The 13,924-nt window shown below is 44.8% G+C and overlaps 1 protein-coding gene across 4 annotated transcripts in view; it reads left to right on the top strand.

Annotated features, from left to right (window-relative positions):
• Nucleotides 1-13,924, top strand: part of WIPF3 (WAS/WASL interacting protein family member 3) — a 111,791-nt gene that overhangs the window by 66,919 nt on the left and 30,948 nt on the right. For all 4 annotated transcript variants that reach the window (XM_058446063.1, XM_058446055.1, XM_058446068.1 and 1 more), the window contains exons 3-5: nt 2,976-3,108; nt 6,138-6,269; nt 11,300-12,052. In XM_058446063.1, the coding sequence (XP_058302046.1) occupies nt 2,976-3,108; nt 6,138-6,269; nt 11,300-12,052 (1,018 nt within the window). The remainder of the gene's footprint in view (nt 1-2,975; nt 3,109-6,137; nt 6,270-11,299; nt 12,053-13,924) is intronic.

Raw genomic sequence — 13,924 nt, 5'->3', positions numbered from 1 at the left:
CTAGCGGGAGATCATCAGGGCCGACACTGGAGCAGAAGACAGCCGAGAAGTCAGAGAAGGAATGTTAAATTTAGCCCACAGGGTTGAACTGCACCGTGTAAATAAACACACTGTGACTGCCATGTCCTCCTGCTGACTTGGAAGATGTTTACTAACAAATCTGCCCTGTGGAATTGTCAAGAACTTATTGAGGCATGTCCAAATTTAAAATCATCATTTTAAGGACATGCAACGTTCTTCATAGCCCTCACCTGAAATGCCTGGCCTGGGCAAGGTCAAGGAGTGGGGGATACCTTTTGGTAATAAACAGTCTAAATTGGATGAGATGACCCTCCCCTCCAATCCCCAAGGGCTAGTGAGGGATGGGGTTTTCTCATCATTCCAGTTGCTTTTTTAAAGAAAAGAATGCACCATTCTCACCCTTGCCTTCCCCAAGCCTCCTCTGAGTTGGGCTGTGAATATTATTATAATTCAGTAGGTTATCTTCTTATACCTAGAAGGAAAATTACAAAGCACGCTTTTTTCCCAAAATCCCTGACCATAATGCATACCTGAAGTTGTAATGCCAAATTCACACAAAAATTTTCATACCCTCTTAGCTACAGTTGTGATATTTCTTTGGTCCCTTATTTCTGTCATTCATTATTTATAAATAAAATGAGAGGAAACTTTAAAAATCTTAAAATTTTGCAGCTTAAAATGAACTCATGATATTAATGGTTTATATGGGGTTTTTAAAAGCATATTCTATGGGAAATGCCCTGCCTTTCTAAAATAAATAAATAAATAAATAAATACATAATATCTCCAATGAATCAGGATTGAGGCTCCTTGCTCACCACTTTCTTGTTGACCATCATTCATAAGTCCCTCTCCAGGGTCCAAAAGCTTGTTTCCAGGCAATAAGAATCAGACTTTGAAGCCTATGTCCTTCAAAGCCTGCATAAGTTTCATAACCCACGCAGTGGAGTCCACTAGTGAAAATGTGGACTCAGCACATTTTAGCCAAAACCACAACTGCCTCTGCTTCTAGTCTGTGACACTAGAGAGCCCATGAGTTTCTAGTCAGCCAACCTGGTTTGTCCTTTTTTAAACAGAAAATGGCAATAGCAAGGATTTATAAACACTATTTATACTCCAGGGACCTTCTAAGGTCACATGTCTTCCTTGAAGCCTGCTCAGCCTGAAAAACATGGTCATTTCTGGACTCTTGGTGGCCTTCCTCTCTGGGGAACCAGCATGGCTGCCCAGTCCTGTGCTGTGCGTTGCACAGTGGCTTAACTCGCTATAGCGTATGCCTCTCTGCCTGGTGCATGTGTATGCCCTTAAGAGCAAAGACAGCTCTGATACCCTGGGTCTAGTTCATTCATTCACTCACTCACTCAAGTCATTTATTCAATCATTCATACAGTAGTTATTGAGCCAGATCCAATTCTACTCTTCGGGGACATATTTTTGTGAACAAAACAGAATCTTTTTTCCTGATGTGGAGTCCTTGGGGTTAATGAACATTCAACTCATAATCACAAATGGAAATTTTCCACAATGATAATATAAACTTATACCCTATGATAAATGTGACAGAGGAAAAAGGAATATGGTACCCTCAGAGAAAACAGTGAATGGCCTTATTTAGATTTTGGGTCAGAAAAGGCCTCTGAAGTGGTGATATTTAAGCTGAAACCCAAAGATACATGGTATCCCCGTACAGTAGGGCTAACAATTATTTCTTGCTTTGAGAAATGATCAGCCATTTCTAAGGTCACGTGGTTGGTATGAACCTTCTAACTGTGGAGAATCCTCCTGGCTGTGGCTTCCAAGGCAACGCCTTCCCTCCTTTATTTGCCACCAATCTCCCAATGTTCTTTCTGGTGTTCCCTGGCTCTAATAACCCATGGAAACCTCCACCATGTCAGCTGAAGCTACAGCTGAAGTGAAGCAGTTGTATCTCAGGGCTACTTGCAGAACTAGGACAAAACTTTTTCTTGCAAATATATTTATGACGCATTTAGCAGTCCATTAGACACTTATCCTAATAAAAGAGCATGTGTCCTTGGTAGTCAGTGTTGCAAAGTGAAAAGCACATGGCCTTTGGGATTCAGCTGATCTGGGTTTGAACCCCAGCCCTGCAGCCTCAAACAGATGATTTCTTAGTCTCAGTTTCCTCATTTGTAAGATGAGGGCAAACTCACTTTAAACTCGCAAGGTCTTGTGAGGACTAATGTAACACACCCAGGCACAGAAGAGAGTCACCAGACATTCATTGTAATCTTCTGCATTCTCTTTCTCCACAACTTTCTGAACTCTATGGGTCCCAGTTTCCCCTGAGCTCCCCAGTTCTCCCTTCTGCTCCATGATCACATGAAGACCACCATCCCCCATTCAAAGCCAGCTCCTAGAGCATGAATCCGCTTCCCTTAAGAGACACAATGGGCCCAGCATGAGCCACCCAGGACCCAATAGCAAGGAGGATGTGAGTACCTAAGGACTGAGCAAGACTTCAGTCCTGCTCAGGAGAACAGTCCAGGAGATGACAGGGCACAGGAGCAACTCCCATCGTCAAGTGGGGAATCAGCCAAGGATTTGGTCCAGGAGGGGACCTGGGGCACCAAGGAGGAAGATCATTCAAAACCTGAGAGCAGGGGCCAGGTACTCACAGACAGAAGCCCTGGGGTGGGGAGTGTAAGACAGAGGAAAGAGGGGCTATGATTTAGGGTTCCCTAAGACCTCTAGGAGCTTGTGCACAAGATAGGCACTTGGGACTGGGTCATCTAAAATAAAGAGTCCCTTCTAGGTCACCAGGAAAAGAGGTGTGAGCAGGACCCAAAAGTGTCTCTCCCGTAGGTAACCTGGGATCAGCCTTGGGAATGGGACGGGGAAGACAGAGAACTGCAAGAGGAGAAACTGACAGCAGACAGGACGTTTTGCTTATCTGAGAATGCTATTATAGTCAAATCCCTCTTACTCCCTTACAGGTAAGCACAGACACCTCCAGCTTGAGAAGGGCAGATCCGAAAGGCCGGAGTGCACTGTTGGCTGATATCCAGCAAGGAACTCGCCTGCGCAAAGTCACGCAGATCAACGACCGCAGTGCCCCGCAGATCGAGAGTAAGTGAGCAGCCCGGCCAGGCCTCCTGTGAGCCAAGGACAGAACAGGCATGTGAGGCACAGCCAGACACCCCTGGCTGGGGCCACAGTTGCTTCCCAGGACACATATGGAGCCATCTCAAACCTGCTCATTGGACAGGCCAAGTGGGCAAGAGAACCAGAGCTTTCCCTCCAAATCTGCAGATGGTTTAGAGAATATCTTCCATCCTTTTCATATGCTAAAAAGAACTCCGCAATGGGACAAATTTTTAAAAATTATGCTAAAATACACATAACATAAAATTCATCATTTTAACCATTTTAAAGTGTTCAATCGGTGCCAATTATTATATTCACAATGTTGTTGCAACAATCACCTCTATCTAGTTCCAGAACATTTACATCACCCCTAAAGGAAATCTCATACCCATTAGTAAGTCATTCCCCATTAGTCCCTGGCCCTTACCAACCCAATCTACTTTCTGTCTCTCTGGATTTGCCTATTCTGATATTTCAAAGAAATGGAATCATGCAATATATGGCCTTTTGTGGCCGGCTTTCCTCACTTAGCATAATGTTTTCAAGCTTCATAGATGTTGGAGCATGTATCAGTACTTCACTCCTTTTACCATTGAATATTTAATTGTATGGACACACCATGTTTTGTGTATTCTTTGTAGGGTAACATTTAAACATCACTCACCTTGTGTCAACATGGTCCTCAAACTCAGTGACAGAAAGTGAAGGGCTCAACATTTTTTTAAAAATGCAAAATTTTTGTTTCATTTTTCACAAGGAGAAAGATTTATTAAGAATTCTGTTTCAGAGGGATGATATGATTGAAGCTTGCTGTCTTCTAGAATGTGACAGAGTAAATTGAGTCCTGTGCTCAGGTCAGACAACCCACATTGAGTTCTGGTTCTGCAACCAGACAAATCGGGGAGCCTCTTTAAGGCTGTTTGGTCACCTGTGAAATGGGGAGACAATACCTGGCTCCTTTTTTATTCTTGGTCAAGATAGTTAAAAGTTGAAATAATATATGCAAAACTCTTTAGTACAGATTGAGCATCCCTAATCCAAAAATCCCAAATCTGAAACCTTTTGAATGTCGACATGATGCCTCACATGGATGATGAAGATGATGTTGTTAACCCCGAAGAAAATGTGCCTCCAGGTGACATGGTGGAAATTTATGATGTGTTTATTGAAGGACAAGAGCGGCATACATTCATAACAGAACAAGAAATGATGTCAGTTTACAAAATCGGAGAGAGGCTTCTGAGACAAAAACCATTGTTAATGAAGCAGATGACTCTGGAGGAAACATTTTTAAAAGCCAGCTAGCAGAATGCTTCCTCAACTCTAGAGGACCTACTTCCTGGTCTCTCAGTGGTTTCTGATGTTTCTTCTCACCTAAAACAATGAGATCCAGTGTACAGAACCTTGAATCAAAGCACAGCATTGCAAGAGCCTGAAAGCCTGCCTTTGTTTGTTGCTGCTGTTGTCTAACAGCTGATCCGGGTATTCTGGTGATACTACTGTGTTGCTTAGTTACCTTGAACACATTATTTTTTTGCTGTGTTAATGGTATGCCATATTTTTAACTGCTAAGTACTTATGTGTGAAGAAGTGTAGGAAAATGATTGCTTATTGGTAGCACAGAAATTCAGTGTCAGGAATGATGGTGATGGACAAACCACAGATTGTCCACAGGGGAGGCTGAGATGGTGACACCTTTGCTTTCTGATGGCTCCATGAGTGCAAGCTTTGTTTTATGCACAAAATTATTTTAAAATATTGCATGAAATTAATATTTTATTAACTTCAGACTATGTGTAAAGGTATATATTAAACAAAGAAATTTCATGCTTAGACTTGGGTCCCATTCCCCAAGATATCGCATTATGTATACGTAAATATTTCAAAATTTAAAAAAAATCTGAAATACTTGGTCCCAAGCATTTTGGATAAGGGATACTCACCCTGTAATGTAAGGTATTATTATGTCTTCCTATGTTTTGCTATGATGTGCACGATGGTAATTCTTAAAGATAGTCCTAAAAATAGAATTATATCTCCTATCTGTAATTAAAAGTGTCAACACACAAGGATAGACAAATTTTTAAAGAAATATTTTCAACATTGAGTACATTAAAAATTAGTTTCTGGTTAAACCCATGATCAAATTGGTTAAGCCTAATTAACAGGTAAATCAATTTCATTGAAACACTCACTTCCTAATCATTCTCATGAGTAAGTAATGTGCAATATTAATACTCAGAATAATCTGCCCACTTTCATCCACCAGTGGGCACTGTGCCCTAATTTCTCTGTGCATATTAGCTTCAAGTTGTAAATATTTTCTGCCAGGAATTCTTGTCTAAGCTGAGTATCTTCTCGTTTTCTGTAGTTGGTAATCACACATGTCTGGAAGGCTGGAGTTAGTGACACCTTTCCTCAGGGGCTCATGATCTTTCCGTTCCATAGATGAAAAGGTGAAGGGAGGCGCGAGGGGCTGGGGGCTTGAGGGCTGGAGAGACAGGAAGGAAACTGCCAAGGCACAATCATTGCAGGCTTTACCTCCTGCTTGCTGTTCTGGTTAGCTCTCTGTGGACAAGAAGTTAAAATGACTGATTGAATTAAATCTGTAGGTTTTCTTTGTCTAGTCCTCCATAGCCAAGTTGAAAATAAGAGTGGCTCTACACCTACCACATTTGGGTTTTCTAATTCAAAGGTGCTGCCAGTTGCTCTGTTAGCATCTACAAAATGGCAGTGTTCAGGTCCCTTTGTTTTGGTCACTTTTCAGGGGAGTTGGGCACAAATGGTTAGTTCTTTGGTAGGACTGGAGAGGGCAGGGCATGTGAGTCTACAGGGTATCAAGGCAGAGGGTGCTTGGGGAAGATGCTGAGTGAAAGGATGACATTGGGGGTGGGAGAATGGGAAGGCTGACAAGGGCAGTGGTAGACCAGTGTTAGACCATGGTCTGAAATGAGACCTGGCTGCTCAGCTCTGCTCTCAAGTCCTTGCCTATTTGTGTCTTCTCTATAAAGATTCTAAAGGAACCAACAAAGAAGGAGGAGGTTCTGCAAACACACGAGGCACGAGCACACCTCCCACCCTGGGAGATCTGTTTGCTGGTGGCTTTCCTGTATTGCGACCAGCAGGCCAGCGGGATGTAGCAGGTAAGGAAGAATTCATTCTGGCTCCCTTGTGGTCTGTATCTCCTTAACCTGTGGAACCATCTGGGCAATCCACACATGCCAGTAAGCAACATGGTTTTACTTAACAGGCATGATAGAGTAGAAGATCGTGTTCTTGGGACCTTAAGCACTGGAAACTTCCAAAGTACAAAATGGTTCTTAAGAAATCTTTCAATTCATCATCTTGTTTAAATTATTCCATTGTAATAGCTGGAAAATGACTTGTAATAGTGTGTAATACTTAGTGATGGCGTGATGGTAGCCCAGACTGCAAAGTGTATATAGACAGAAGGTCCAAATTGTAATAGAACTTCATAGTGACATCACTGTGGATGCATTAGCAATGCATGAGTTGTAATGATTCAGTCATCATATCAGTTAGGTACTGCTGTGTAACAAAACACCCTGAAACTTAAAAGCTTTAAACAATCGTTTTTTAGCCTACAATTCTGTGGCTTAGCAGCTTAGAGTAGTCTTGGCTGGGCTCCCTCTTGCTTCTATAAAGAACTGCAAGTTGTGTAGGTAGCTTTGCTAATCTTACATTTCTCATATTTTTCCAACCTCTGGGGCCTCAGCTATAACCACTGGCCTGACTCACCTCTATCCACATGGTCTGTCAGTATCCTGCAGGCTGTCCGGGCCTTGTTTTCATGCCAGCAGCAGGGTTCCAAGAGAGAAGATGGAAGTATAAATAAAGTCTCTTGAGGCTTAGTCTTGGAAATATTACTAGGATGTAACTTGGAAGTCTAAGAAGTATCACTTCCTACCACATTCTCTTAGCCAAAACAAGTCACAAGGATGGGGAAATAGACTTCGCCTCTTGATGAGAGGAACTGTAAAATCATATTTCAAAGATTATGGAATCAAGCATAAGTGGGTAATGAAGGCCATGTCTGTAACCAGTCTACCTCAGTGATTTTTGTTTCAGTGGGCATCAGATGTTTTGAAAGTATTGCATTAAAATTGAACAAACACAAATTTACTCTGAGAAAAAAAGAAAAAAACCTGTTTTTCCTATTCTTGTTCTCTTTAACCAGCAAGCTGAATAAACTCCAGGAATACCATTAATACAAGAAATACAAAGGCCCAAACATTCCTGGTATCGGATCTTCCATCATGCGACTTTTCTAACTTTTTCAGTGGCTTCTGTGACTGTTTAATGTTATGGGATGCTTATGCTGCCTCACTCACCAATAAAAGTCCAGCAAAGAAAAAGACTCTAGGATATTTTGAGATCCAACTTGAACCTTCTCAGGGGCCATGTTCATTTCCTCATTTTTGCTGAGGGGTTAGCAGGAAAGGTAGAGCACAAGGTCTTCCTCAATAAAGACAGTGGATATTCTTCAGTGTCTTCTTCTTTTTCAAAATTCCCCAGTGCTATCAAACAATTATCCTTTGGAATGGAAGGCTTCCACCAGTTTCTCTTCATAGAAGATGGGAGAAATGGGCCCCAGTCAGGTTTTCATAGGAAGTGGCCAAAAATAGCCAGCAGGAGTCCTACTGGTCTGCTTGTCTCCAGTGGGACATAAGTGTTAGATGTTTGAGCCACTGTAATGGGGAAAACAAGAATTTATCTCTTTAGAGATGGAGGTCCATAAGGAAGTGACTAATGATGCCTGTTACAGGATGGAAACTCAAGGAGAAAGCCACCAGATAAACACATGGACTGGATACCATGTCAGGGCAAGGCAGGCCATGGCTCCGTGCTCCCAGCACTTTCCCGGCAGCCCCCTTCTCATCAGAGGAAGGGACTTGAGCCTTTGCTCCCTCTCTGATCTTCTGGCCTGCTTTTCTTGGTGGTTTATGCCGTCCCCTCCACTCACACTATCCTCGTTGCTGCTCTTCACACACTGCCACTGGGTGCTTGCACCGCCTCTCCCTTGGCCTGAAAGGCTCATCCGCAGGTGTCCACGTGGCTCAGTCTCTCCCTTCCTGCAGGTCTCTGCTCAGGTGGCAGCTGATCGAAGTGTCTGTGAGGTCTTCACTTATCATCCCATATAAAGGTTCAGTCCTATCCTTTCCTTCCATATCTCCGTTTCCTCAAAATTTACTTTTCTTGTGTTACTTAGCACCATCTGACATATCATGTATTCACTGGTTTATCTGTTTATTGTCTGTCTTATCCATCTAAAGTTAAGCTTCATGAAGGCAGGGACTATGTTTTGTTCATTGCCATAGAAATGCCTGGTGCATGGCAGGTGCTCAGTAAATACTTGCTGAATTGCATGTGTGAATGGTAGTGTGGTGGCTGACATTCATTAGGGACCACAGAACAGTGTCATGGGCTCATGGTACTTTCAGGGACCCATGAAAATATTTAAATTTCTTTTAAAATCAGAAGAAAACATATGACCTTTTAGGGTCAAAGAATGTATTTGTCTTTGTACCAATGCAGTCATGAATATAAATTTTTGTTAATGGAGAAGAGGCCCACAAAGGCAAAAGTGACCCTGGAGTCATAATGCAGCCCCTGCTTAGAGCTCCAAGGGAGTGAGAATTACAATAAGATATGATGAGTAAACATTGTTTCTGGGTTGAATAGAATATGTAATGAGACTTCCAAGGTCTTCTGGAAAACATTCAGATTTGAGGAAGAAGAAATATTTCATCTTTTGATAAACCTACAGGTTCTAAAAGCTGAATCCTTTCCTGTGGGCACAGCATCCCTGATGCCCTCAAGCTGGCCTTTCCTGCCACCTCCTGGCCTCCTTTGTGTTTTCTTTGGATTTCTAGGGCTCACGTTTCCGTTGTGAAGGACAGCCTCCTCCCTTACTTCCCTCAACTCCCTCGGAGCTCTCTGTCGGCCCAGGCCTGCCTCCTCCACTTGCCTGCACTTACACTGTCAGCCCCTCTCTCCCCTGCAGTCTCACCTTCCTCCCTGAGGGGCATGAATAGAAGATGGGCAGAGATTTGCCCGCCCTTGCTTCTGCTGCGCATGTTAGGATAAAAATGAGTTTGCCCACATTTCTCATTTGGTTGGTGGCTTCATCAGCACAGGATCCCCTACTTTTAACTGACTCACTTTAAGGGTTTTGAATCTCTGAGACATGGTGTCCTCGGTTACTTAAAAGGTTTGCATAGGCTATTTAAGGGTAGGCTTCACTCTGTTTTGCAAACTTTTATTATCCCTTTCAATTTCATTCAGCCACTGGTCATGTAGGTAGGCTCTGCCTTGTTTAGGCAGCTGCCTAGGTTCTCCTCATCATCTTTTTGTGTTATGTGGAAACAGGTTTGAGAACTTCTAGGCAGGAATCCCTGAGCTGACACCTGCCAATACCATCCTCACCCTACCTTAAGAACAGCCATTCCATAATGTGGTTGGAATATTGTGGTCTAGGTGACTGCCACATTATAGCCAGAGGGGCTCATATTTGGAAAGCCAGATACCAAGGTCTTGCCTACTTAGCTTCGCCTCAGTCACCTCTGCTAGGTCGTGCTTTGATTGGCCTGGCTTTTGACATCCAGTACTTTAAGTGTATGACTTAGCTCCTGATGGGGGTAAACACACAGGAGACTCAAGTACTGCAAAGCTCAGAACCCCCAACAGGTGCTGGGGTTTCTAATCTGAAATGAAAGCTGCAGGTCCCATGCTGCAGCACCCAGGAAGTAGTGGGTGTGAGAAAACATCATTTTTCTTTTTTTTTTTTTTTTTTTTTTTTTGAGATGGAGTCTCGCTCTGTCACCCAGGCTGGAGTGCAGTGGCGCAATCTCGGCTCACTGCAAGCTCCGCCTCCCGGGTTCACGCCATTCTCCTGCCTCAGCCTCTCTGAGTAGCTGGGACTACAGGCGCCCGCCACCACGCCCGGCTAATTTTTTGTATTTTTAGTAGAGACGGGGTTTCACCATGGTCTCGATCTCCTGACCTCGTGATCCGCCCGCCTCGGCCTCCCAAAGTGCTGGGATTACAAGCGTGAGCCACCGCGCCCAGCCGAAAACATCATTTTTCAAGTGTTGTCCATGTGTTGTCATGGTGATTATAAAATATAGGGGAAAACACCCCCCAGAATTCTTACAAAAAGAGCACTAAATCTGGAAGAAATATTTTAATCTGCTTCCTGAGTAGACAGTGACACTCCAAGGACATCTCTAAGCAGTCATTGCAGAACTTCAAGGTAGTAAACAACGAGAGGAACTTTTTCTTATTAGAGAGGGGCAGAGCGAAAAAAGGGTGAGAACTAGCAAAATGGTGCAAGGCTGTGCGGAGTATAGAGGCCCCTCCTGGGGACGTGCTCCACCCCAGTCTTCCATGAAAACCAAACGCAAATGCTTACCAAGAGCAAATCGTTGTTGTTGAATTTAAAAGAGGAATTGAATTTCCAGCTGGGGCAGATGCAATGAAGGATCTATAGGGTGAGAAAGCCAAAACCCTTTGGAATTAGCGTAAGTCTTTAGGAAAGGAGGTTTTGAACTTCCAGAGGCCATAGAACTGCGAGGTTCAAGGTCACTGGACCTGGGTTGTCAAGGGTAAATGTCTCCCTCCAGTCTTACCTTATGTATTCAGGGAATCATGAATTTTCTGCTCTCAACACAGAAACAAAGAAAGTCTTTGTTCACAAAATACTAGGAGTGAAGAAAATCTCCCTAGCCAGGAGTGCTGGTTGGTACACTTAAGGGTCCAAATTAGAGCATAAGGGCTGATGGACCTAGCAGGAGTCAGGGAATGAGTGTGAGTGTGGCCTTGACTAGTAAGGGCAAAAGACACCCGGGCAGTCCTGGCCCTCGGCTGGGATACTAGAGGCCCAAGGCAGATGACAGCAGAGGTGGCATGGATAGGAGGGCTGGAGGCCTGACCTGGGTTTGTCATTAATGCTGACAAGGACTTTAGAGCTGGTCCAGTTGGTCCTTCTGTGTGACAGCTGCGGCACCTGAGGCCTCTCAGTGGACACGTGCAGGAAAAGCCGTCTACAGTGCAGCTCACTGCGGGCAGGCTTGAGTGTCCTGAGCATCGCCCACCTGCGGGGGCTTTCTCCTTCTTTATTGCCGAGCTAACCCAGAATCTCTTTTACTTCCAGGTGGCAAGACAGGGCAGGGCCCTGGCTCCCGCGCGCCCTCTCCCAGGCTTCCCAACAAAACCATCAGCGGCCCGCTTATCCCGCCTGCCTCTCCCAGGCTAGGCAATACCTCCGAGGCGCATGGCGCTGCCAGGACAGCCCCACCTCGCCCTAACGTGCCTGCCCCGCCCCCTCCGACCCCACCCCCTCCGCCTCCACCCTTGCCCCCGCCCCTTCCCTCTTCCTCCCCCATCAAAACTCCGCTTGTGTCCCCACCTGGCCCACTGACCAAAGGGAACCTCCCTGTGGTTGCACCCCCTGTCCCCTGTGCGCCACCACCTCCACCTCCGCCACCTCCCCCAACGCCACCCCCGCTGCCCCCGGCCTCGGTTCTTAGTGATAAGGCAGTGAAGCCTCAGCTAGCTCCCTTGCACCTCCCGCCCATCCCGCCCCCGCTCCCTCTCCTCCCACCCTGTGGGTATCCCGGGCTCAAAGCGGAGCCCGTCAGCCCTGCGCAGGAAGTGCAGGAGCCTCCCGCCCCGCCGCCCCCGCCGCCCCCGCTCCCCACTTATGCTTCGTGCTCCCCGAGGGCTTCTTTGCCCGCGCCCCCTTTGCCAGGAGCTAATAACAGCAGTGAAACCCCACCCCCGCTACCCCCTAAATCCCCCAGCTTCCAGGCCCCACCGCAGAAGGCCAGTGCGCAGGCCTTGCCCGCCCCTCCTGCCCCTCCGGGCTCCCAGCCGTTCCTGCAGAAGAAGAGGCATGGCCGACCAGGTAAGGAGCGCTGCCTGGCCCAGTGCCCCTGGTGGAGCGCAATAAAATCTTGTCTTTGCATAGGACTTTATTTTTGGAGGTATTCATTTCAGAGATGGACACCAGGGGTGAGGGAGGCAGAGACTTGCCCAAAATCATGCTGCCTGTAAGCAAGGGATCCTGGCCTTGATCTCCAGCTCTTACTAGCTCTGTGGCCCTGGGCAACCACTTGGCCTCTCTGTTCTCCCTTCTTTTCATCTGTAAAATGGGGATAGATAGCAATAGTTGCTACCTCCTGGGCTTGTTGTTAAGGATTAAGTGAGTTCTTAGGTTTGAGGTGCTTGGAACAGGGCAACAGTGAGCTTGAGAGGGATTATTTATTCTTACTACCATCCTTCCAACTCCAGATCTCCTCCCTGAGGTGGAGGGGGCGTGAGTGTGACTTGTTTCCAGAACCAGGCCTCCTTTTATATTTGCCTGCGTTTTCCCATCTGGCTCCCAGCCAGAATCTTCACCGGCCCTCAGTAAACTGGATTCCCACTCTGCCTTAGCTTTCGCAGGTTCTCCAGCTGACTCAAGAAAACTGAGGGCCTGTATTTTGAGCCAAATATTAAAAATAATTCCTTCACATATGCAGCACAGATTATTTGAATTAAGTGTTCATTCCCCATGGCTGATTTCCTTGATCCCTCTAGTAGGAGGCTTCATTCAGTTTTAGTGCCCCTGTGAATGGAAAGTACCTCCACATGTCCACAGACACACCCACATCCACACATGCAGACACACTCAAACATATGCACACTCATAACACACACATCCACATCCACACCCCCAACACACATATTCCTTTGTCTTTTAGAAAATCTTTTGATGCAGAAAGCTTCTTAAAAGTATTTTCTTGACTTAAAAATAATGCAAGCTTGTTGCAGAGCAAATAGAAGGAAATTCAAATTGGCCAGGTACGGATGGCTCACACCAGTAATCCCACTGCTTTGGGAGGCCCATGCATAAAGATGGCTTGAGGTCAGGAGTTCTAGGCCAGCCTGGGTAACATAGCGAAACCCCATCTCTACAGAAAATAAAAATAAAAGATTGGCTAGGCATGGTGACAGACACCTATAGTCCCAGCTACTTGGGAGGCTAAGGCAGGAGGATCGTTTGAATCTAGGTGTTCAAGGCTGTGGTGAGCTATGATTGTGCCATTGTACTCCAGCTTGGATGACAGAGCCAGATGCTGCTGTCTCTGAGTAAATTAAGTAATTCAATCACCCATAATAACATCACCCAGAGATGAAAATTGCCATTTGGATAGGTTTCTTTAATTCTTTTTTCTGAATATATGTACATGTTTACATGGTTAATACTATTTTTAGCATACAATTTTGTGTTCTGTTTTTTATTTAATATTATATTAAAAACAATTTTATCAAATTGTTAAAATGTCTTTATAAGTATGACAATATATTCCATATTCCTCATGTTAGATATCTAAGTTGATTCCATTTTTTGTTATTATGAACAATATTGCAAGAAATACTTTTGTAGAGATTTTAATCCACGTTTTTGATATTTTTCTAAAAGTATTGGTGTCTTAAAGGGAATTCCTGGTGCAAAGAGCAAAGATATTTTTAAGCCTCTTGATTACAAGAGGTAAAGTTTTAATCATTCTCTTCTCAATTGACTGGTCACCATGAGGGCCAGCATTTGGACTGGTAAACCCCTTCTGATATTTGTTATTTTCAAATATGTATGATGTGACGAAAAAGACAAAGCTTTTTTTTTTTTTTTTGAGACACAGTTTCACTCTGCCACCTAGGCTGGAGTGCAGTGGCAGGATCTCAGCTTACTGCAACCTTCGCCTCCCAGGTTCAAGTGATTCTCGTGCCTCAACCT

The sequence above is a fragment of the Hylobates moloch genome, unplaced genomic scaffold, assembly GCF_009828535.3.
Source record: "Hylobates moloch isolate HMO894 unplaced genomic scaffold, HMol_V3 SCAFFOLD_1, whole genome shotgun sequence".
NCBI classification, from domain to species: Eukaryota; Metazoa; Chordata; class Mammalia; order Primates; family Hylobatidae; genus Hylobates; species Hylobates moloch.
Note: the sequence above shows the minus strand (reverse complement) of the source record. Positions and strands in the feature narration are given on the sequence as shown.